The sequence below is a fragment of the Aedes aegypti genome, chromosome 3 (assembly GCF_002204515.2).
Source record: "Aedes aegypti strain LVP_AGWG chromosome 3, AaegL5.0 Primary Assembly, whole genome shotgun sequence".
NCBI classification, from domain to species: Eukaryota; Metazoa; Arthropoda; class Insecta; order Diptera; family Culicidae; genus Aedes; species Aedes aegypti.
The window spans coordinates 201,062,962-201,086,869 of record NC_035109.1 but is presented as its reverse complement, the minus strand read 5'-3'; the positions used below and the strand labels follow the sequence as shown (position 1 = coordinate 201,086,869).

At 38.3% G+C, this 23,908-nt stretch overlaps 1 protein-coding gene and 1 long non-coding RNA gene across 2 annotated transcripts in view; both read left to right on the top strand.

Annotated features, from left to right (window-relative positions):
- LOC5568213 (dystrophin, isoforms A/C/F/G/H) overlaps positions 1–23,908 on the top strand; it is a 352,533-nt gene that overhangs the window by 10,876 nt on the left and 317,749 nt on the right. Inside the window, 7 exon segments of the mRNA XM_021850748.1 lie at positions 3,319–3,582; positions 3,636–7,166; positions 7,225–7,377; positions 7,436–8,400; positions 8,460–8,547; positions 11,880–12,743; positions 18,177–18,574. Of these exon segments, the coding sequence (XP_021706440.1) occupies positions 3,319–3,582; positions 3,636–7,166; positions 7,225–7,377; positions 7,436–8,400; positions 8,460–8,547; positions 11,880–12,743; positions 18,177–18,574 (6,263 nt within the window).
- Positions 1,029–2,587, top strand: LOC110679418. The gene is made up of 2 exons (XR_002502471.1): positions 1,029–2,252; positions 2,361–2,587. It is a non-coding gene; the product is annotated as an uncharacterized LOC110679418 (long non-coding RNA).

The following is a 23,908-nucleotide window of genomic DNA, read 5'->3' as shown; positions in this document are numbered from 1 at the left end:
CAGTTATTACTGAAACCTATTTGAAACCTGAATCCAAACTCAAATAAGATCCTAACATTTTTGTTTATCGTAATGATCGATTTGATAGGGCATGCAGGGGAGTTGCAATCATCATTCATAGGCGTATATAACATCAACTGTTTTCGTCATTTGAAACTGAAGTTTTTGAAACTTTAGGTATTGATGTTGAAACACAGCTTGGTAAATATACTTTCATAGCTGCCTATTTGCCTTTTCAATGCTCTGAGCAGAAGTTGAATTGCTCCAAACTGACTTGCGTAAATTGAATCGCAATAAGTCAAAAAAAAATTGTCATTGGTGACTTTAATGGCAAACATCGGTCATGGAATAATTCACAAAGCAATTCCAACGGCAGAATTTTATTTGATGACTGCTCTTCAGGATATTTCTCAATTCAATACCCTTACATGTTTTTTTTCTTTTCTAGAAACCCATCTACGATTGATTTGGTCTTAACCGACTCTAGTCATCTTTGTAGCCAATTAGTTACTCATGCTGATTTTGATTCTGATCATGTCCCTGTTACATTTCGATTCTCAATCCTATCAGCTCCACTTTTAATTATGTTCGAGCCGACTGGAATATATATGAAACATATATTGACTCTAATCTAGATGTTAAAAGTTCTTTACAAATTAAACTTGATATTGACAATGCTCTTGAAACTTTAACAAATCCCATTGTTGAAGCCAGGAGCATTGCAATGCCAAAATGTGAAGTAAAATTTGAATCCGTGATTATAAACGATTATCTTAAACCCTTGATCCGTCTTAAGAACTTGAGGAGAAGGCAATTTCAACGCACTCGCGATCCTGTTATGAAAATTATATGGCAGGATTTGCAAAAAGAAATTAAAAAACGATTTTCACAATTAAAAAACAAGAATTTTGAAAATAACATTTCCCAATTGAACCCTGGCTCTAAGCCCTTTTGGAAATTATCAAAAATTTTGAAAAAATAAACTCAGAAGCCAATACCAGCATTGCAAGAGGAAAACAAATTATTACTAATTGCCAAAAAGCTCAAAAACTTGCTATGCAGTTTGAAAGCGCGCACAATTTCAATTTAGGACTTGCTAGTCCAACAAAATATCAGGTTGAATGGATGAAACAATTTTGTGTCATTTTAATTTTCAATAATAGACCATTTCCGTCAGACCTAACACCCCTGTTTTGTATTTTCTCCCGAAAGATAATAACTTCAATAATAATAACCCTTGTGACGCCTATCCACCTATTCATTGCATCATTGCAAAAAAAAATCTTCTACACACTCACTTTGCCTTTGAGTCGCATGACCGTCATATCAAAAGTTTCTAAATTATAAGTGAAAAGTAGGTATATCAATAATATCGACTTGTTCCTTTCCTTCAATCCCACAATAATATTATGTTATTATAGACGACCATTCTAAACACTTGATTCCTCTTAAATGCTATGAAACCCGAACAGGTGGAAAAAGATCATAATTTGGTGTTCTAAAGTAATTACTGACGATCACAATTAGCTATTGGTTTGTTGGAGATTAGAGATAAAAGATCGAAAATAATATCAGAAAAACTAATATGGAGAAGTATTGAACAATAACTTGTAAAGATATTATAAGATCAAAACAATATCTGGCAAGTTCATTAATTGACAAACAAATCAAGAACAAAATATGATCTGACAGATGGCGAAGAATAAAAATAATCAAAAAGTCGGAGAACAGGATCGAACCCTAGACCTTCAGATCTCTACATCTCTGCTAACCATTCAGCTCAATTTCCACGTTATATAAAGAGTTACGAAGATTCATTCATTCATTATCTTTATTAAGGAGATTTTCAGCCCTATGGCTGGTTCATCTCCGCAAAGTTACGAAGATGTCCATCAATTATGTTATACAATTTTCATGATTTTTAAACCTCCCCTCTCCCCTTAATAACATTTTTGTATGAAAATAAAAATTGTATAAGGTGTAAGAATTCTCCAAGTCTGCATATCTCCATATTTCGTACGTAATTTATGGACGGCCAATGCTAATTCATTGCTTAACTAGTGGTTCCGGCGCAATGTGCTGTAATAGAGGTGAGGAGATGCTTTTGTGTAATACACATATGTTTGAATGTGTTAGTGCACCGCTTGTGTTTTAACGCAGCAACCCTTTGCATATTGACTATGTGTGACGTCATACAGTTTGTTATCGAACGTTTCTTGGGATTCGTTGCTAGCAACCCTTCTGTTACCAAGGTTGTTCTGTGCTGTTATTCAAACAAAAACATGAAAAAATGCAGCACGCAAAGATGGCACTTCAGGTAATTAATATTCAATTGAGTTCTAACTATTGTTTTATTGTAGGACGAAATCTTGAACGAAGGGAATAGAGGCATGGAAAACAAGGACCTTACGGAACTGATGGAAGTGCTGGAATTATTCCACTTTTCACGAATACTTTGTGTGAGCTAACAAGTTTATGGCCGTAGTGCTGAAAGTCTCTATAATTGTAAAAGTTTTTTAACTCGCATATTTCTCAGGAATACAGATATTCAATGATTAAGGTCCTGAATAAACTTTCAAAAAATTTACATCAAGGCGTTTGTGATGCAGATTTTTTTCAGTTCTGCTTTTGAATAGTTCCACAATATGAAGTGTTTCGTACTAGCTGACGGGATGATGAAACTGTATGACGTCACTCCCCTTTTACTTAATGTTTGTTTTGATTTTATAACACTAACACAAGCACACATCGACTATCTCCAAACCTTTTCTATATCACATTGGTTTCGGCGTCCCGGCATACTTCGTCTTGTCATCAAGTAGGCTGTTGAAAAACACTTTTGATCGTCCCATATAAAATGACAGTTTCGTTCGCGCTCGTTTTTTCAACTTTCCTGGTGAATATCCTGGGATTTTTATACACACAAACACGTCGGAGCCCTTGACGAACAAAACTGAGAAAGAATAATTCAAATCCGTTGACCCGTTCGTAAGCCATTTCGTGACATACAAACACCATTCCATTTTTATTTATATAGATATAGATAGACAGATAGATAGAAGGAAGAAGATTAGATTAAAAATCATAATAAATACCATAGGTGATTAAGGTGAAGATGAATCGAAGCCAAACCTCAAATTTTCAAGAGCACGAATCTAGAGAACCGAACACCCGTTTGAGCTGAAAACTTAATCGATTGGTCACCACCAGCGAGTGACCAATCGATTAAGTTTTCAGCTTAAACGGATGTTTGGTTCTCCAGATCCGTGCTCTTGAAAATTCATCTTCACCTTAACCCCCTCATTGTATCGTTTACAGAAACGCGAGAAAGGCTGCATGCGAGTTCATCAGATTAACAATCTGAACAAAGCACTGGCAGTACTGCAAGAATGTGGAGTAAAACTCGTTAACATATCCAGTGATGATATAAACTCGGGAAATGCCAAACTCACATTGGGACTGATATGGTTGATTGCTTTGAGCTTCGACGGTCAGAAGCTAGTCAATTCTCAAGCGATCAGTGGTATCGAAAAATCTCTACTCAACTGGACCCGGAAGTTTGTAGAAAAGCATGGAATAAAGGTATGGGATCTTCCAATAACATTTCTACAGTTTACTACATATTTTCATTTCAGGTTTCCGATTTCTCATCCAGTTGGTCAGACGGCTCAGCATTTTTAGCTATTCTAGCTGAAGCTATTTCCACGTTGGATTTGCAAGCTGCACTCAAGAAGCATCCTATTGCCCGGCTTCGTATGGCATTTGACTTGGCGTACAAACATTTAGGAATAGAACAATTGCTTGATCCGGAAGATGTCAACACAAACAAACCGGATAAAAAATCTATTTTAATGTATGTGATGTGTCTGTACAATGCTATCGATTCTAGAAGACTTGAACATCAAGGAAGTATTCAGCATTTAGTACAACATGTGGAAAGCATGGAAGAAATTCAACTTCTTAGCGAAAAAGAAATTGAAGACGATACGGACGACGATTCTAGAAATAATAATAACGGCTTAGATCAAAGTAGAGCAACTATCGCCGATAACGATGATCACCTTGTTCCAGGCCATGCTGGAAATTTGGCTCACCTGGAGGAGATATCACTCGCTCAGTCTATCGATGATCTGCGCAATTTTAATAGAGAAAACAAAGTGAAGGTGTTGTCGCAAAGTAAGCCAATAGTTCAAAGATTAGAACACGCTGAAGTTACAGGCTCAAACCTTAAATTTGGCGACTCAGTTTCATTGCCAGACAAAACGGATTCGTTCTATTGGGAACCGAAATCCTCCCGACCAGTCTCGACGGCCACAAACTTTTCAGTCGAATTCAGTGGTTATCAAACAGCAGTAGAGGAAGTGCTCACAATGCTTTTGGAAGCGGAAGAACTATTTTCTAAAGAAATAGTTGATGCCCAAAGCTTATCTGATGCCAAAAAACAATTCCATGATCACGAAGAATTTATGGCAAAACTTTCTGAATATCAAACGTTTGTTTGCGGTGCCCTTGACGAAGGATCAAGACTGATTAGTGAATCGCAAGCAAATCCTGGTTCGCATGGCTTAGACCAGGAAGGACAAAATGAAATTAAGCAACAATTATTTCTGTTGAACGAACGTTGGGAAATGTTGCGTGTAAATGCCTTGGAGAGGCAATCAAAAATTCACAAAAAGTTAGCCTCATTGCAAATGGATAAAGTCGACGAGTTGAAAAATGTTCTAACGATGATCGAAGACAGAATTTCACATATGTCAGATGTGGGTCCAACTCCTGTCGAACTGAAGGCGCAACTTGAGCAACATAAAGTATTGCAAAATGATATGGAAGCACAAGAAAAACTAGTCGACAGCCTAAGTAATCTTGTTATCATAATAGATTCAGACTGTTTTAGCGATCTGGAAGATAAACTTTCGGCTTTGGAAGAGCGTTGGTCGCATCTCATAAAATGGATAGCCAATCGATGGGAAAAACTTCAAAGCTTAAGTCAGCGATGGACAAAGCTTTCGGAGCAATATAGAATTATATGCCGTTGGATAGAGTCCCGAGAGTATAATCTGAAGAAAATGGAGATGAACGAAACGGTAGAAATGGGTGCCATGATGGAAAGGATAAAATGTCTACAGTATTGCAAGCAGGACGTGCTTGCACTAGCAGGATGCTTGCAAGAACTGGAAACGTCAGCTCAGTCGCTCAAAGACGAAGGGTACTCCTCGTTGAACATTTTGTCGAAAGTAGAACACTTGAATGATATGTGTGATGCATTAGCACAAATACTCGAAGCGCAAGAGGCACGAGTAGAAAACATGGGCTTCCAAGTTCCCCAAGTCGCACCTAGTGATGATAACAAAACTTCGCTCATGAAACCGAATTCTTGGGAAGATTTTCAAATAAAAATGCGCGAAGAGACCCAAGAAGTTGTAGATATATTTATGGACAATTTAGACAGCTCGGAATTTTCACCGCAGTCAGAGAAAAAACGAAAAATTGAACAACCTGAACAGGTTGTTCAACTAAATGAGCTTATGTATGATATCAAAAATTCGTTAGATAGATGTTTCGACAAGCTAAATGATTTTGAGAAAACCGATTTGAAGCAAAGGCTGACGTTACTGGAAAAAGTCGAGGTTATAATCGATAAAAGAAAAGAAGACCATTTCAATGCAAAACAAATGCTGGACAAGTGTAAAAAACTGTCAAATGTTGATTTAACCATTGAAGCAACTCAATTAAATGAATTGGGTAATATGATTGACTCTATTAGAAACAGATTAGATAAATCCAGTATCGAATTGAAGAGTCTAGTTGTAAAGGATAAATTCAGTAGAAGTTTGACTGGTTTCAAACTGATTTTAGCAGACACACGAGATTGGTATCAACAAAATGCGAATATTGTTACAACGGAAGATCTTGAAAAGCGCTTATCTGATATGAACTCTTTCACGGATGAAATCGAAGAAAATCGCCAGGTTTTACATTCGTGCAGTGGACAAGATTGGAGTGCTTGGAAGCAGGATTTCGAACTATTCGTCGAAAGCTGGAATGACATGAAAAATTCAATAAACCGTTTGATAATCGATAAAGGCAGCTTCCAAGGTTTCAGCAATGAAATCCAATCTATCCAAGAACTAGTTGATCAGGTACAACAATTGCCAATCATCTATTTTAATTTAAAAGACATGCATCAAAATCTAGACAATATGCATTCCATTAAAACTGTCTATAATAAACAAGCTGACGAAGGATATGGAGAAGTAATTACCAAACTGATGGCCGATAGTAAATATTCACATTTAGCTACCGCATGGTCAAATATCCCGCAATCATTGAATGACAGTATTATCAAGCAAAATATTGCCATTGAGAATTTGAACCACTTTAATTCAGAGTACGACGATGTCATTAATACGTTGGATATGATCGAGCACATTCTAAAGAATGAAATGTTTATCCTAGGCGAAATTAAAGCATTAGAAATGAAAATCAAAGAATATGACCAATACGCTACGGATCTTAAAAAAGTGGACATCGATATAATTAGCATAAAGAATTTTGCCGAAATAATCGTTAAAAATTGTGAAGACCAGTCTCAAAATTCGCTTGCCGCCTTGATAGACGTGCTCTGTGAACGACATTCGACCATCTCCAATCAGTATCGCGACAATCTTACCAAATTGAATCAAGTTAAAAGCACCACTGAGAGTATTCTGTCGAAGGTACACGAAACTGAACTCTGGTTAAATGATTTGGAAATGAACACACCCAAAAGCTTGAATTCAGACATCAAAAGTTTAAATGAGCTTTACCAGATCAAATCCAAGTTTCAAATACTGAAAGAGACTTGCGAACAGCAGACGTTGAAATTCCGCGAGCTAAATGAGTCGGGCAACGAAGTTTTGCTACAAATAGATGAATTGATTTTAACCGAAACCGATAACAAGGTATCGTATCTGGCGAAAAAGTTCACAAAACTGAATGCCAGGTGGAGCGAGGTGACATCACTGGTGTACACGCGGACTGCTCTTCTGGAGCACATTTCTAGTCAGATGGGAGAATTCAAAACGTTGATAGTGGCCGAAACTGGGTATTTGGATAAGTTGGACAAGTTACTACGGAAGAGCCCGGAAAGTGCCGCAGATGCAGAGGAAATTTCTGAGGAGCTTGATGTAAGATTTAACATTGATTGATTAGTAGCCCAAAACACAGCTTTCACTTTTATTTCAGGACATTGAAAACTACATAAGAAATCATCCTCAAGCGAGGTATGACAAAATTATATCAATCGGGCGAGAATTGTGTAATCTAGAATTTATGGTAGAACCAATTGAACAGGACATACGAGGTGTCAGCGAAAGATGGGAAAGCTTGCAGGCTCAAGTGAGTATCAAATTGACGCACAACTGTGAACGATTATCGTCATAAAATTCGGTTTCAGGCTCACCAACGCACTGTCAAATTAGAGCAAGCCGTTAAGGAGGCACAATCTTCCGAAAGTCAAGTATCCTGTTTGCAACAGTGGATCTTCCGGGTGGATGGGATTTTGAACGATTTTATAGAAAACGACACAACTATTGAGGACGTTCCTCATGATTTCCAAAAGTTACAAGAGGAATTTAATCATCACGAAAAAGTACTGGTGGAAATGACGAAAAAAGTGGACCATTATAAGAAGGAAGGTAAGCTGGAAGCCGCGAATCGTTATCAGGATCAGGTGAAACTATTACAAGATCAGTTCAGAGCATGTCTCCAAAAGCTCAATCGCCTGACATCGCCGCAAGCAATGTTCGAAACTAAATTATCGCATGCTTTGGCAGAGCTTCGAAATGTTGAAAAAAGTGCTGTTATTCTGGACACCTCATCCGCTGGCCCGGCGCATTTACAAGATCAATTTCAACATTGTTTGAAAATGTATCGCATTTTATCGGAAATTAAAGGCGAAATTGAGCAGGTGATCCGCACTGGTAGGAAGGTTTGTGACGACAAGTCCACTAAAAATCCTGTCAAACTTGGACAACGTATTGACACTCTGAAACATTTGTATAATTCCCTTGGCGAGACGGTAACGCAAACGAAGATAGTATTGGAGAACTTGTTGAAAATTATGCGTAACTTAGAGGAGAATTTATCGCATGTGGAAAATTGGATAAACGCTAATAGCAATATCAAGCAGTCCACGGAAGACGAAGAGCGCGTTACTCTTGAAAAGTTAAACACGTGTAATGAACTTTTCGAAGAATATAAAAAAGTTTGTGATCCGTTGTACTTGGAAGATCTGCGAGCTCAGCTTACTGATGCTGAAAAACGTTTCAAGGAAATTCGCAATTTGGATGTGAAGAAAAAACTGACTCATATGAAAAATACCTTGCAAAATATTGACTCAATGGGCATCGACATGTTAAGGTAACGTATTACACTCCATTAAAGGGCGTGTTTTTTTTCCTAATCCATTGAATTTGCAGGTCCATGGAACAGGATCTGAAAGCAGTTGAAACTCATAGCGACGCGGAAGTGGAAGTGCTTCTGGAAAAAGTGTCTCAAATACTGCAGGTAAACATTCGATTTTATCTTAGATTAGATAACACTGGTTGAACTAATTTTCAATTCTCGCATATTGCTAATACACTTCTGGTCCTGGGATGCTTTGGTAAATATAAATGCATTAGTATTAAATATGTGTGTCTATGCGCATAAATGTTTGAATGTGTCTATATTCGAGGTGTGTTAATTGCTCATGACTTATGATGATAATGTTAATTAACGATGAACAATAATAATTAATTGTAGATTCCTTTTTCAAATCGACGTAAGTAACTTTCAAACGATTTTGAGAAAACAAATTAAGAATAATCACCATCTTTCTTTAAAACCTTTTTACCATTTTTTCATCATCGCCAAAATTTCGCATACAATCAGCTCGCGTTCAAAAACTAGGAAGTTTCTATTATTTCCCACAAAAAAATTACGACAAAATGATAATTCAAAGCGAATAAAACATTCGGTTACTTGCGACGTTTTTGTACCAGTGTAAACTAGACTCAAGTAATGTTTTGTTTCGATTCGTGGTTAATAAGTGACCTAACTACTCTCCATACAACGGAGCGGTGAATGTACCGGTTAGGTTGCGAAAGTTGAAAATCTTACTTACTTAGTTTTGTAAATCCGGAAATTAAACGTTCTAAACGTGAAAAATTGAAAATTGAAGGAAAGTAAGTTTGTTTACTTTTCTTACTTGAGACTGTTCTAATAAGTTTTCGAGAATTTAACAATATAACTTTTCTTCTTCTTCTTCCTGGCGTTACGTCCCAACTGGGACAAAGCCTGCTTCTCAGCTTAGTGTTCTTATGAGCACTTCCACATAACTGAGAGCTTTATCCATTTTTGCATATGTATATCGTGTGGCAGGTACGACGATACTCTATGCCCTGGGAAGTCGAGAAAATTTCCAACCCGAAAAGATCCTCGACCGGTGGGATTCGAACCCACGAGCTTGGTCTTGCTGAATAGCTGCGCGTTTACCGCTACGGCTATCTGGGCCCCTAACTTTTGTACCCTGCAAATAATGAATAAAATAATATGTTAATCAGTCCACAGTCCGGGAAGTCTACTCTTCTGCGCCTAAAGCAGCTAGTATTTATAGCTCTGAACTCCCGTAGGTACGAACAAGTAAAAGGTACAAGAGTCATAAGGAATATTACTTGAGATAGGTAGACATGATAATAACAAATTATTTTCTGCAATTATCGTTCAACTTTTTCATTAAATCTTTTGAACATTAACATTGAGAGCCTTGTTTTTCTATTGACTCTCTCATTCGCGCATAAGTATACTGGGACTCCGTTTTTGGCAACAAAGTCTAAATTTTCAGTTGCCAAAAACGGCCCCGTGCCAAAATCGGAACTCATATTTTTTTATGTTTTTTTTTTTTAAATTGTTGCTTTTAAGAGATTCATTTGGATCTTGTTATGTCATCCTTAGACGACCAGACTTCGGAACGGACCACTTCAAGGCAGATTTCTGTAGGGTATACTATGCTATGAATCTATAGACCCATATTGTTAATTGTGGAAGACGTTTTCGCTTAAAAGCCTTTAATGGTTTCTTATATGCTTCTTGTTCACTATTTATGTGAATGGATCATGTTAAAACAATAACCGCAAAAGTGACCTTTATTCAAAGAAATGAAAAAATCTTAAAAACTGTTAGAATACTGAAATACAATACATTTCATTATAATCGTAATAAAAATAATACACTTGTACTTAAAAATTCGTCAAACTCGTCAAAATTTCGTAGGTTGGATATTCAAAATTATGGGTCGTGGTGGCTTATGAACCTATTTGAAAACATTAAAGTCAAATTTCAGAGGAGGTACGGTTCAAATATGACGTCCATCGTTTTTCGAGATTTCTAGACCACCCCTCCCCCTCTGTCACACTTTTTCCAATACCTTATACACGTCCTGTCACACTTTTGTAGATACCCCCCTCCCCCAAATCATGGGCGTCATTTTTGAATAACCCCGGATAATTGAAGCAAACCATAAATTTCTATACCGTCAAACAGTTGTGACAGATGACGGAGGATGATTCGGGATAACACATTGTAGGCCGCATTTATAATGGTGATCACACGGAAGTTCTCATAAACAACTTGTCACCTTTCTGGCGTTTTTATTGTAAGGCTTCCTTTATTTTTTTCCAGTAGCTGTTCTCAGTTATGTTTCCAAGATTGTGTCAATCAGCCGGTGCAGACAAATGGCCAAAGTTTTCATCATTGACCTTACTGATGTAGAGCTTTCCTCTGTTGTATCATAAATTACATTGCCAACTGAACCGTCCTTGTTCGCATAGTCAATGAAAATGCCAATAGCAGGGCTGGTAGCAAGTCACTTTTTAGTGGCTTAGTCACCTTTGACCCAGGTCGAAGGTCACTAAAAAGTCACTATTTTCAACCAAAAGTCACTAAAGTCACTTTTTTTTTTAGGAAAATGGTCACTAAAGTCACTTTTTTCGTGATCTGATGATAATGAAATGGCAGGGCCTACTTTTCAAATATAAATAGAAAGAAATAGATATTTATTATTATAAAGGCAACTATAGTGTGATTTTTTAATCAAAGTGGTAAGATTCTATACTCAAGAAAAAATAGAAACTTGCTGGAAGAATTCAGGACATTTCCAACGGAAAATGTAAAAATGCTCTGGGAAAGGTTTTGAAGAAGATTTTGTTATAACTTAGAAAGCGGGAAGAAATTTGAGTTCGAAATATTTTGATAAATGTTGACAAAAACCATGACCAATACCTAACAGTCCTTCTAAATAAATTACCAGTAAACTTTCTGCAGTAATCTACGGCTATAGAAGGAATCCTAAATCTGCCTTTTCGCATTTTTAAAGGAATATTTTTTTCCGGAATAAGCCTCACAATCCGTTTGTTATACTTCCGTCACCTTTAGCTTTTCCTTCTCATCTAGTGGGTAATTGTATGCATGAAATGTAAAGTACACTCTTCCTACGTTACAAATGATGTACGGTATGATTCGGGTATCGCTTCAAAATTTACTAGAAATTTGTAGAATTGTTAAGCTTTTTGCTTATCAGAGTAGTTATTTTATGCTTAGAAATCGCAGCGTACCACTTAAAAGCATTTATCAACTATAAATTGATCAAATCTATAGATAAGCGATTTTTATGAATCACACTCCGAAAGTGTAATCACGATTCAGAACGTATCGCCTATCATGCGTGAGTAATCATGGGGGAGTGTACTATATCCTCAACTGGAGTCAGATCCTTCAACCCTGTAAATACATTCCTGCTAAGTACCATTCTCATTTTTAAGCTATCGGAATATACCAAAATATAATGTACAATATTACAGGATGCATTAAAAGAAAGGCCACCCAAGCAGAAGGAAGACTGCCATGTAGAATTCGTCGTCCTCAGTGACACTGTTCGTCAACGCCGTGCCAATAAAACACCCCATTCGACTCACCAAGAAACACCAGCACCTATTCCAAATCTTGAACAGCAGAGCAATGTTTTGCCTGACGTACTGCCCGCTACTTTTAGGCTGGCTGAATCTAGTTCATTATTTTCGCGTATATCTAGTGATGTTCCTTTACCACACAAAATACCAGATACGAAACCAATCAGTCATAGTCATATATATAATGAATGTTCTGTAGTCGAGATCAAAGAAAAAAATGTGAACACCAAGATGTCTGTTCAGAACTTTGATGTTACTCTGTGGAATGAACCACAGCACGGACAAATAGTCGACACGATAAACATTCTTGAATCGTGCAAATCATTTGAGCCTGAATTCGTTGAAACGGTGCATATAATAGATGCATCCTCTGACACTGATACAAGTTGTCCATCACCGAAAACGGAGCGCAAGCAAATCAATATTGCCAAACCATTGATTGGAGTAGAAACTAGCACACCAAAATTAAGTAAAGCAAATGACGATCAAAATATTTTGGCACAGAAGCAGTACATAAACAATAAGGCTAAAAAAACCTACTCATCACAGGAAAATGAACGTGCTCCTCGTAGGGATTTATTCCTGTTCAAAGGCTGGCCAACGTTGGATCCAACTCTGTTAAACTTTTTCTGTGACGATCGAGACAGCTTTTACAGCTCCGATAAAGAGATTTACGACGAACCGCTCGTATTTTCCGAAGATGAAGATATTCCACGATATTCCATTGAAATGGCAACTGATTCAGACAGTGATACGGTATGGTTTAGAAATTCATTTATTCAATATTCCACACACATATATTAAGAATCCGTCCTGAAGATGTGCAATAACTATAGGCAATTTGCTCGAGGCAAAATGGGCCAAGTTTTGAATTAAGCTGAAAAAAAAACAATTTTTGACCCATCAAAAAGCCACCACCGTTAAAACCGTGCAAACATCAGATTTCTTAATTCATATTTTTTCATGTGAAAATTTGTTGGTACCGTCAGTGCTAATGTTCCAGTAGCCCGCTCACGAGTTCAAAAAGTAAGGGTAGATGGGGCAAGATCATCACCTGTTATGTTCTTATCAAAGTTTTTCAATAAATTATTTGGGATTCTAATGAATAACAATAAACGGACAAAAATTTAAACTAAAAATTCAATGTTTTTCAGCATACGGTATCCATTTGGTACAGAACTTTTTTTTTTCAAAATTATCAAACAAAAAAAATCGTGGTTTTAAAGCAAACTTACCACAAATTTATTTTAATTTTTTTTTTTTGAATAAGAGTATTGAAGCATTATTGGAGATAAATATCTTCGAATATCACATTCACAAGCATTAAACAATATTGATCTTCCTTAATAAACTTCTTCTTGGCCATTCGGGCGGCCATTTTGCCGCGGATTATTTTTGACCGAGCAAAAAACAGCTATTTTTCAAAGTTTTATTTGGAAAACTATCTTTCACTTAATAAAATTTTTGAAGGTTTTAGGTTAAAGTAATTATTAAGTAACTAAGATGTTTAGGTAGGCTTAAATCGAGCTCATCCTTAGAGCGCTACTCTTACCCCTACTTGAGTAAATACATAAAAGATTGCCAACAGCATGCTTTATAACGCCGATTTGAAATTGCTAGCAGCTATAGTTTACAAATTTCTTCTTCTTCTTCTTCTTCTTCTTGGCATTAACGTCCTCACTGGGACAGAGCCTGCTTCTCAGCTTAGTGTTCTTATGAGCACTTCTACAGTTATTAACTTATTGCCAAAGTTGCCATTTCGCATTCGTATATCGGGCGGCAGGTACGATTATACTCTATGGCCAGGGAAGTCATGGAAATTTCCATTACGAAAAGATCCTGGACCGACCGGGATTCGAACCCAGACACCTTCAGCATGGCTTTGCTTTGTAGCCGCGGAATCTAACCACTCGGCTAAGGAAGTTTACAAATTTATTTTGTTTAAATATATCTTGTATCAGTGTGAGACTACGTATCTGTTACCAGTATGATGTATCTAATGTATCTAATGAGATTTTAAATTAAATAATAAGCTTTGCCTCTTTAAATGACGAACGCACCATTGGCAAAAAACCATTATTATTAAGACACATATTAATAAGCTTTGCAAAAATTATTGCATATTTGTTAACTTGTAGGAACGGAGCAATATGGTTCTAGCTGATCAAAAATATTGCACGTTTAACCTTAGAAAAAAAGGATGAATTTAACCTTAGTAAAGACCTTGGGTCTTTTTCGACCCATTTCAAAATCCAAATCAATGTAGCTTTTGATTGAAAGATTCTAGCAATTTGAAATTTTCTGACAATTATTTTTTTGTGTGAAATTATATCTTCGCGGAAACAAAAGTTTTGAATGACCCCTAGGGGAGCTTCCATAAAAAAAAGATACAAATTGTATCCTAAGGCCTAAACGCAATGATAGCGGAACGGCAACGGAAAGCGGAACCGGTTCACCAGCCTATCGACTCAGTGTTCGCTCACTTTAATTCGTTGGCAGCTCAGTCGAGATGGTGTGATTCATGCTGGTGAACCGGTTCCGCCTTCCGTTGCCGTTCCACTATCATTGCTTTTGGCCCTTTAAATTTTGCCTGATTTCAAATGCTTATTACTTTATGAAAAATTGATGAAATTAGATGCATCTGGAAGCAGTCGACGACAAATTTGGTCTAGTTTTAGGAACTTGCTTAGTCATGCATATTGGTCACCGGACACCGGAGATGTTCCGGAGTTTCCGAGCAAAGCTTGAGATCATATTGAAAACTAATTTTGATGTTGTGATGTCACGTGGTCGTTTTAAGGTGAAGATAAATCGAAGCCAAACCTCAAATTTTCAAGAGCACGGGTCTGGAGAACCAAACATCCGTTTGAGCTGAAAACCTAATCGATTGGTCACTCGCTGGTGGTGACCAATCGATTAAGTTTTCAGCTCAAACGGGTGTTCGGTTCTCCAGATCCGTGCTCTTGAAAATTTGAGATTTGGCTTCGATTCATCTTCACCTTATCAGTTAAAATATCAAAACAAAGAGCAGAAAAATGTTTCCATGAAATCGAATTGAAAACTCTTTGTGCTATCAGTTACGACAAATGGAAAACTGTTTGATATCATGGAGGGCAAATTTAAAACTCTTTGAGATGTACATATTTTCGATTGATATTGAAACAAGTCTGCGACATAATCAATGCTTCATTTTTATATTCCCATAGTGTTTATTTATATATAGCACGGTTAAATTTAAAATTATTTAAAATTAAAACATTACCAAAAATTAAAAAAGATAGCAGAACGAAAATATAATATGACAAATGACAAATTAATATCAAATTATGATATCAACTTGATGCTGAAAACAGAAACAGAAAAGGTCCTATTCGCAGCTGCGATTCGTCTTTCCGCTTGCGGGAACTTCATTGTCACGTCAAACTCTTCAACAACTTCAAACATATCCCCATCAAACACTTTCTCAGCACCAACTCTAAGAGACCTACCTCCATCTCTACCTGCAACCATGTACTTCATTTTGTTAGAATGGTCAGGCCTATCTTTGCTGTTTCCTTCCTCAGAGGCACGAAGGCCTCCTCCATTGACGTGCGATCGATTCCAATAATTTCGATATCGTTCGCAAATCCAAGCAGCATATGTGACCGTGTGATGATAGTGCCGTTTCTCTGCACGCTAAATCTCCTAATAGCATCCTATAGTGCAATGTTAAACAGTAAGTTAACCCTCTCTTTCCCATGGTAGCACAGGTGATCCATCGATTTTCGACAAACGCTAACTAAACCGAATTCGTACGATTAGCTCAATAACGATGGGAATACATTTGTACGTTCATTCGTCTCATCAAACATCGAAATAAGTGACCTAAGGGTCAAACTGCTGAAAAACAATCAAATAACTATTGAAAAACAATCACATTTTTTTAAAGTGATTTTGAATAATATAGCTCATTTGCAACAACTTTTGTTCAAGCACTTTTTTAGGAATTCCATTTTAACTGTTAAATCATCGAATAAAGCTGGTGGAAAGAAAGGGTTTATATAAATTATTTGTGTCAGTCCTATTGGTGGAAAAATGGAGGGGAAGAGGGTTGCTTGTTATGCTTTCAAGGGAATGATAACTTAACACTTCAGTCGTCGCGCTGTTGTATTTTGTACAACACTAGTGAAAAAAGCTCGCTTTTTGTTCACAAAAGCAGCGGGGTGGCTCTGACGGTGGCAAACCGCGCGACGACTGGAAGGTTAAGTGACGAAACGCTACGAAGGGAGAGGGAGATATGTGAAATCAGTGGAAACAAGAACTGCTACATCATTTATCGGCGATCCTTTACGCACATGCGTTTTGCAGCACCCTTTTTAGGGTGAAACCTGGGAGGGAGAAACCAATACAAAATTTCTGTACGTCATAGTGAGCCGGGATTCCGCTGTCACGAACTGTCACTGTGAGCCCAGATCTCAAACATTGGACTAACATGGAAAAAGCGCGTAACTGATTAAAACAAATTTTCGCATTTCATCGAAAATGACAAAAATTGAATGAAAATCAATTCATGCACATAATGCACACGTGAGCACCTTTCAACTGATTGAATATAAAGCATTGAAAAACGCATCGTTTTACTTTTCCATTGAAAATTAATATTTAGTGCATAGAAAACTGTGGCCCTTTTTCCATGTTTGTCAGGAAAGATCGAAAGTACACAACAAAAGAAAACTAGCGGTTTTCCCCAAGCCTGCCTTGATTGTTGTTGGCAAGCTGGAGTTATCTTGCGGTTCAAACAAACGTTGTTCTATATTTCGTGTGTAGTATCGGTGCCTCCCTTCCAGGGTGAAACCATTGTGGTATGCCACATGCTTTCATTTAGCTTATGCTATTTTCCTTCTTCAAAGGATCCATTCCTATTTCCTCCCATGATTCCCTTCCCTTTCCTTTCCCGTCAAATAGGTGATAAAATAGGCTCAAATATGGCGGTGATACAGATCTCCCAATGTGCGGGGAACGTGCCTCTGAAGCCGGCCTTCTGATACCTCCTGGTCCGCAAAGTAGAAGCATGTTGTAGTTTAATAAACAAACATTTTTTTTTTTCAATTTCTTTATTAGTATTATTTTAAACATTACATTCATTTCTTATATCTAGGTGTTTTGTGTTAGACAACACTATCATCCTAATTTGGTAAAACAAATTTAAGATTTTATTAACATTTTGTTAACAACATATTACATTTCATTTGCCGTTGCAGTATTTTTTACAAGTAGCAGATTTTTTACAAGTGAGTTGATTTCGCCTGCTTATAAGAGAAAAAAACACGTTTTCAATTTACTTAACCTAAATATATAACGCATGATTCGTGGCAATAGAAGGTTGTAACGATTTTTGCCTGAAATTATTAATTATTTTATTTGACATTTGTTCCAATGTTTCAACATTGGATATTCTATGTTACTCATTGGTACTATACCCGGGAGGAAGCTTCAGAATCATTATCAAAATTTTATTTTGAATTTTTTGCAGAGCTTTCTTCCTGGTATTACAACAGCTAGTCCATATTGGTACAATATACAACGTGGCTGGCCTAAAAATTTGTTTGAAGATCAAAAGTTTGTTCTTAAGACAAAGTTTTGATTCTCTATTAATTAGAGGATAGACATTTTACATATTTGTTACATTTGGTTTGAATGCCCTCAATGCGATTTTAGTATTATTATCTTTATTATCGAGACTTTCAGCCGGAGGCTGGTTCGTCTCCTCAATGTGATTTTTCTAGCCTAGATACTTAACTTCATCTGACCAATTTTTTGAACAAACAATGAAAAGCCTAATTTAAGGAAATAATATTTAAAATCAGTTTCGTGACAACAATGCCTTTGGTTCTACCTCTAATATTTCTATTATCCGCCACGTGGTCTTCAACCACACTCATCACACTTCGAATTACCTTCCATCAAGGTAGGCTATCATAGACGAGTACAAATCTCAGTAGACTGTTTTTTTTTCATTCAAGATTGAAACTTTCACAATGAATGTCATATCTCCAAAGAAGTTTGAAGCGGTTGGAAGTATTTTGGTACGAAAAACGAAAATGTATTCAAAAATTTTATGTATGTTTTGAGATCCTATCCGGTGTTGACTAAAACTTATCCCTCAGCAAGATTCCTAATTCTTAATAACTAATAAAATTGCATTTTCAGAGTCGAATCGAGACACCTAATGCCAGCAAATTGGGGGAGAAATGTTTCAAGATTGCTTCGCCAGGAGACCAGTCCCCGTTAAGTCCCATCGGAAGCTATCGATACGATTCGTACAAAAAACTTACCTCCCTTGAGCAGCGAGTCAACGAGTTCGACAAGACGGCAAAGTACATGATTAAAAAACTGGAACAAACCCGCGAGAAAATCGACAATTGCGAAGATGGACCCAGCGTGGTGGAGAATCTGAAGCTGACCATTGCCCCGGATGCTGCGACGTTAATTTCGCAGGGGGACACTTTGATTCTGGAGACACATGGCAAATCAAACGTACTCACCCAACGTTTGATGGACACGCAAGCGCAGCTACGGGACAAGTTCAAAGAGGTGCAGAATTCCAGGTACTTGTTTGATTTACTATACAGTATACAGTCAACTCTCCCCTTACTCGGTATTGAATGGATCATCAGTTAGGGACCCGAGCAGAGAATGAGAACTAGTTGAACATTAATTTTAATTTTGTGATAGCATCGTATACGATAACTCAATATGATAATATTTTGATTTAATACCATGACCCTAAATATAACATACTTCGCGGATCAAATGGACAAATTTATCTAAAAACACATATAGTTTTTTTTCCATATAGCTTTTCACACAACGCTCATCAATTCATCACATAAACTTGTGAGATTTCGTTTTAATTAGTTTCATCGGATAAAACATATACATTTAATGCAAATTGAAGATAAGAACCATTTGATATTGCCAATGAATGTTATGTTATATTCAGATGACAAATACTAGTACAGGTCGGACTCAATTATCTTTTTTTTCACTCCGGATAATCGAATCTCTAAGAAAAAATTGAAATCTTCGATAAAAGAACCTAAATTTTATCTATTTTTGTTGTTTGATTTATATGATGCGGTGGCGTAGCCAGAAATTATTTCTATGAACAGTAGGGCTCTCTACAAGAAAAAAAAAATTCGACCAGCATACACAAAAAAAACACTTTTTCAAACCCCCCTTTTCTTAAATACGTTCAAAATTGCAAAACCATTCATATTGCAATACCAAATTATCTCAGATTTATGCATAAAAATTGAAAAACAAGAACATCAAAAAACAAATTCCGGGTAATCGAGTCTAAAATTCCGGATAATCAAGGCTGGTAGCGAGTCACTTTTTAGTGACTTGGTCACTTTTTTTAAGCCAGTCACTTTAAAGTCTCTTTTATGAAGCAATTTCAACTAAAGTAACTTTTTTCGTCAAAAAGTCACTTTTTCAACTATTTTGAGCTAAACTTTTGACAGAAAATTATGAATCGGCCTTTTTTTTAATTTGGGCTAAGTGTTAAGTTAGGTCATCACGGGAACAACATCATGTAAATATCAAAATAAATACAGGTCAGACTCGATTATCCGGAGTATCGATTTTATTTTCACTCCGGATAATCGAATCCTCCGGATAATCGAATCACTAAGAAAAAAATTTAAATCTTCGATAAAAGAACATAAATATTATCTTTTTTTGTTGTTTTATTTATATGATGCAGTGGCGTAGCCAGAAATTGGTGGTAGTTGGTCCCTAGTGATTTATACTACCTCCGTTCTGGTCACGATCTTCAGATTATCGTGATTCGTCAACATTCGTATTGATAAAGTGGAGGGACATGGTTGAAATGGAGTTTAAAAGAAACGAATGTCAGAACAGGTATCCACCGGCGACGCCAAACGGACCAACGTAATGTGGTGTAATTTGGGATTTGTGGATTGAATACTGATATTTTTTGCCAAGCATCAATATGGGTGACTTTCTAGGATAGCGAAACGTAAGAGGGGTTAGGACAAGGTTGTGGATTTACTGGGTAAATCCATCACATTGGGGTTATGACTCTGTGTCTTGTCAGGAATAGGGTCTGATTGGTATGGTAGTATGCAATAGAGTTCGGAATTGATAGACAGACTTTGAGGAAAGAAGTTTTGAACGTAAGGCAGCAGCACCTTGGATCTTGGAGGGCGCAGGTCTGGAGAGTTGGGCAGCTGTTCATACTAGGTTACATTACGTAGAAAGTGGAATCTGTTTTGCCGTGTACAAATTATGGGAAGTATTTGAAAATGTTTTCTTGTTCAGATTGGGTAACGCAAGAGAGGATTTTTAGCTCTGCGTTATATTAGGAGGATATTATAGTGCAGGGTCTACTGATGACTGTGTATTTTAAGGGTGATCGAATGAAAGCTTTGTTGAGTAAAGTTACCGTTGAATTTTTGCAGTTCGTAATTGTTTTGAAATGTTTGTCGGACAATAAGAAAATTTTCTAGGATATTTGTTTGGATGCTAATGCATTATATTGATAAATCTAATTGTTCGTATCACACGCGAAGCATAGCATAACCCAATGTATAATGAAATTAGGTTCGAAGAAAGGATTAATATTTGATCACTTAAACTTTACGCTGCAAGATATTCTTAATCGTTTTTCTTTTCTTCTGATGTACAGGAATAACTGGTATATTTAGCTAAAATAATGAACAATCATACGCATAGAGCCTACGGGTCATGCAGTTAGGATTGAAATTAAAATAATATTGCGCATTTCTTTCACACCACAGGTTTATCGCAGAAGTTTTTACATGTGCGGAGGCGTTGGTAGAGGTGCGCGATTGCGTCGAGTCGGGTCGGTGTTTTCAGCGGACTCATTTTTCGCAAATCGAAGAATGAGTGCTCTGAGGGCATCAACATGATTCGATGAGGTCCCACACTTTTATTTGCGCTTTTGTACTTGTAAATGTCTTAGTAAATAGGAATACTTTGTGTTAGGGAAAGTGCAGGAGAATAAAATATAATTCATTAGAATTTTCTGATAGAGGCAGATGTACGAGAGTGGACTGTATTTCTTAAAAACTTCGACATAGGCGGACCGACGAATCTCCGAGACGACCACTTAACCAGGGAACCGATACCGGATGAAAACACTTGCTTAACAGTTCAAACTTATATTTACAAACTATTTACATAACCTTAGTTAAAACGGAATTCACTTTGAATCTTAAAGTTGCAACGACACGTCTTAACACGTTGGAAGCACGGCGAACAAAGATGTCTTCCAATCGCGGGTAGAAAACATCCTCAAAATTTACGCGCTCATTTTTGCGCGCTCGTTTCGTGCGGCTGCGGCTGGTTGCATCACACGATGTCCTTTCGTGCATCACGCAACTCAGCAGGCTGCGGCTGGGCGGTGCACTGACAAAAAAATTCATTCGGGGCGAACGGCTCGAACATCCTCCCCCGCGGGAACCTTGTTCTCGTTGACAGCCTGATTGTCCAATATAGGTAGAGGAGCCAGCTTATGGATTGGACACTTGAGCACTCCTGACTTGGTACGCACATCTACCACGCGGACCAGTCCATCTGATCCTGTGTAGGTTGACTCGACCTTCCCCAACTTCCATTGCTGAGGCGGTAAGTTGTCATCCTTGATTACCACCACTGTTCCAGGTAGAATGTTCTCCTTCTTCTTGCTCCACTTCTGTCGTACCTGCAACTCCAACAGGTATTCTTCGGACCAGCGCTTCCAGAACTCTTGACGCAGGCGCTGGACGTATTGCCATCTGGAGAGCCGGTTAGCTGGGATTCCATCATAGCTAGGCTCCGGAATGGCAGTCAGTGGACGATCAATAATGAAATGGCCTGGGGTTAACGGCTCGAGCTCCGAAGGGTCTTCAGAGGGAGCGTATAAAGGCCGAGAGTTGAGTTGAGCTTCGATCTGGCAGAGCAAAGTCGAAAACTCGGACATCGTTAGGAGGCTTGATTGGCATTTCTTCTTGAGAATGGTCTTGACGCTCTTTACTCCTGCCTCCCAGATTCCGCCCATGTGTGGCGCATTTGGGGGAATCATCTTCCATTCAATCTGCCGGGGTTGGCAGAACTCATTGATCTTGAGCTCGGTTACTTGTCCCTTGAAGAGACGGTACAGCTCGTTCAATTCGTTGCGTGCACCGACAAAATTTGTCCCATTGTCGGAAAATATCTGTTCTGGCACACCACGACGAGAAACGAATCGCTGCAGAGCTGCAATAAACGCATCGGCCGATAGATCTTCTACCACCTCCAGATGAATGGCCTTGGTCACCATACAGACGAACACGCTCACGTATCCTTTAACGGGGGCCACCTTCCTTCCAGTCTGCTTGATAAGTATGGGGCCCGCAAAGTCAACACCAACCTTCACAAAAGCGGGAGCCTTGTCGCACCTTGCGACGGGAAGATCTCCCATGAATTGGCTGGCGCACGGGGGGTTGAGCCTGAAACACCGCACGCAGTTTCGTGTTACCTTGCGTACAGCAGAACGGGCTCCCAGAATCCAAAATTGCCGACGAAGCTGGGCCAGCAGCGCCGACGGTCCAATATGTAGGTTCTCACGATGTATCGCTTGAATCAACCGCTGGATGGTTTCATCATTCTTAGGTAAGACCCACTGATGCTTAACGCCGTATGGTAAATTTGAATGTCGCAGTCGTCCGCCGACGCGAATCATTCCATCGTCCAAAAAGAGATTTAACGCAGAAAATCTTTTGCAGTACTCACCGGACTCGATCATGGCTACCTCCTTACCAAAATGTTGCAACTGAACCACCCTGGTGATGGCTTTCAACGAGTGGCGCATTTCAAGCACGGTTGGAAACCGCGCGACGATTCGCTTCATGGCCACCTTCTCCTTTGCATTCCGGCAAAAACGCAAAACGTATGCCAGAACTCGTTGCAGCTTCCTGAAGGACTCGTACTTGGTGAATACTGGCAACCTCTCCAAAGTTACCACCGCAGATGTTGCAGCGACCTGCCGCAACTCCGGAACATCTTCATCAGACAGTGGTTCTGGTGCCACCACTTGATACTCTTCACTACGCAAGAACAATGGTCCGTTCCACCAAAGATCGTTCTTGCCTAGAACTTCGGCAGACTGACCACGTGACACTACGTCGGCTGGATTTTCCAGTGTATTCACATACTTCCACTTGAACTGATGTCCGGTAGAGTTAATCTCACAAACCCGGTTTCGCACGAACACTTCTAAACGCTCCGGGTTCTTCGCTAGCCATGCTAGCACCACTTGATTGTCCGACCACAACGAAATGTCTTGAAAGGGTAGCGCTATTGCTGCCAAAACTTTCTTCACCAATCTATGCAGCAAAAGCGCTGCTAAAAGTTCCTTTCTTGGAATGGTCAAAACTGTTTTCGGAACGATCTTCGATTTGGCACACAATAACTGCACCACAGGAGCTTGGCCAGGTACAATTGACCTGATGTACACACAGGCACCATAGGCTTCCAAAGTTGCGTCACCAAAACCGTGCAACTCAAATGCAACGGCCCCAGTAACAACCACGTGACGAGGGATTCGAAGATTGGTAACACTTCTTAATGCACTCAGGAATTCATCACACCTCTTCTTCAGATTACCAGTAAGCTCTTCATCCCATTCCAACTCTTCTTTCCAGATACTCTTCATTAAAAGTTTGCCGATAACGATAACCGGCGCCACTAGACCCAACGGGTCGAACATTCTTGATATTAGCGACAGCACTTGCCGCTTTGTTGCACTATTTTCACTCATAGTTGGAAGGGATACAAACTGCAAAGCGTCCATTTTCGGGTTCCACATTAGTCCCAACGTTTTTATCACTTCACTAGAACCACTGTCTTCGATGCTGACAAGCTCGTCCCGATCG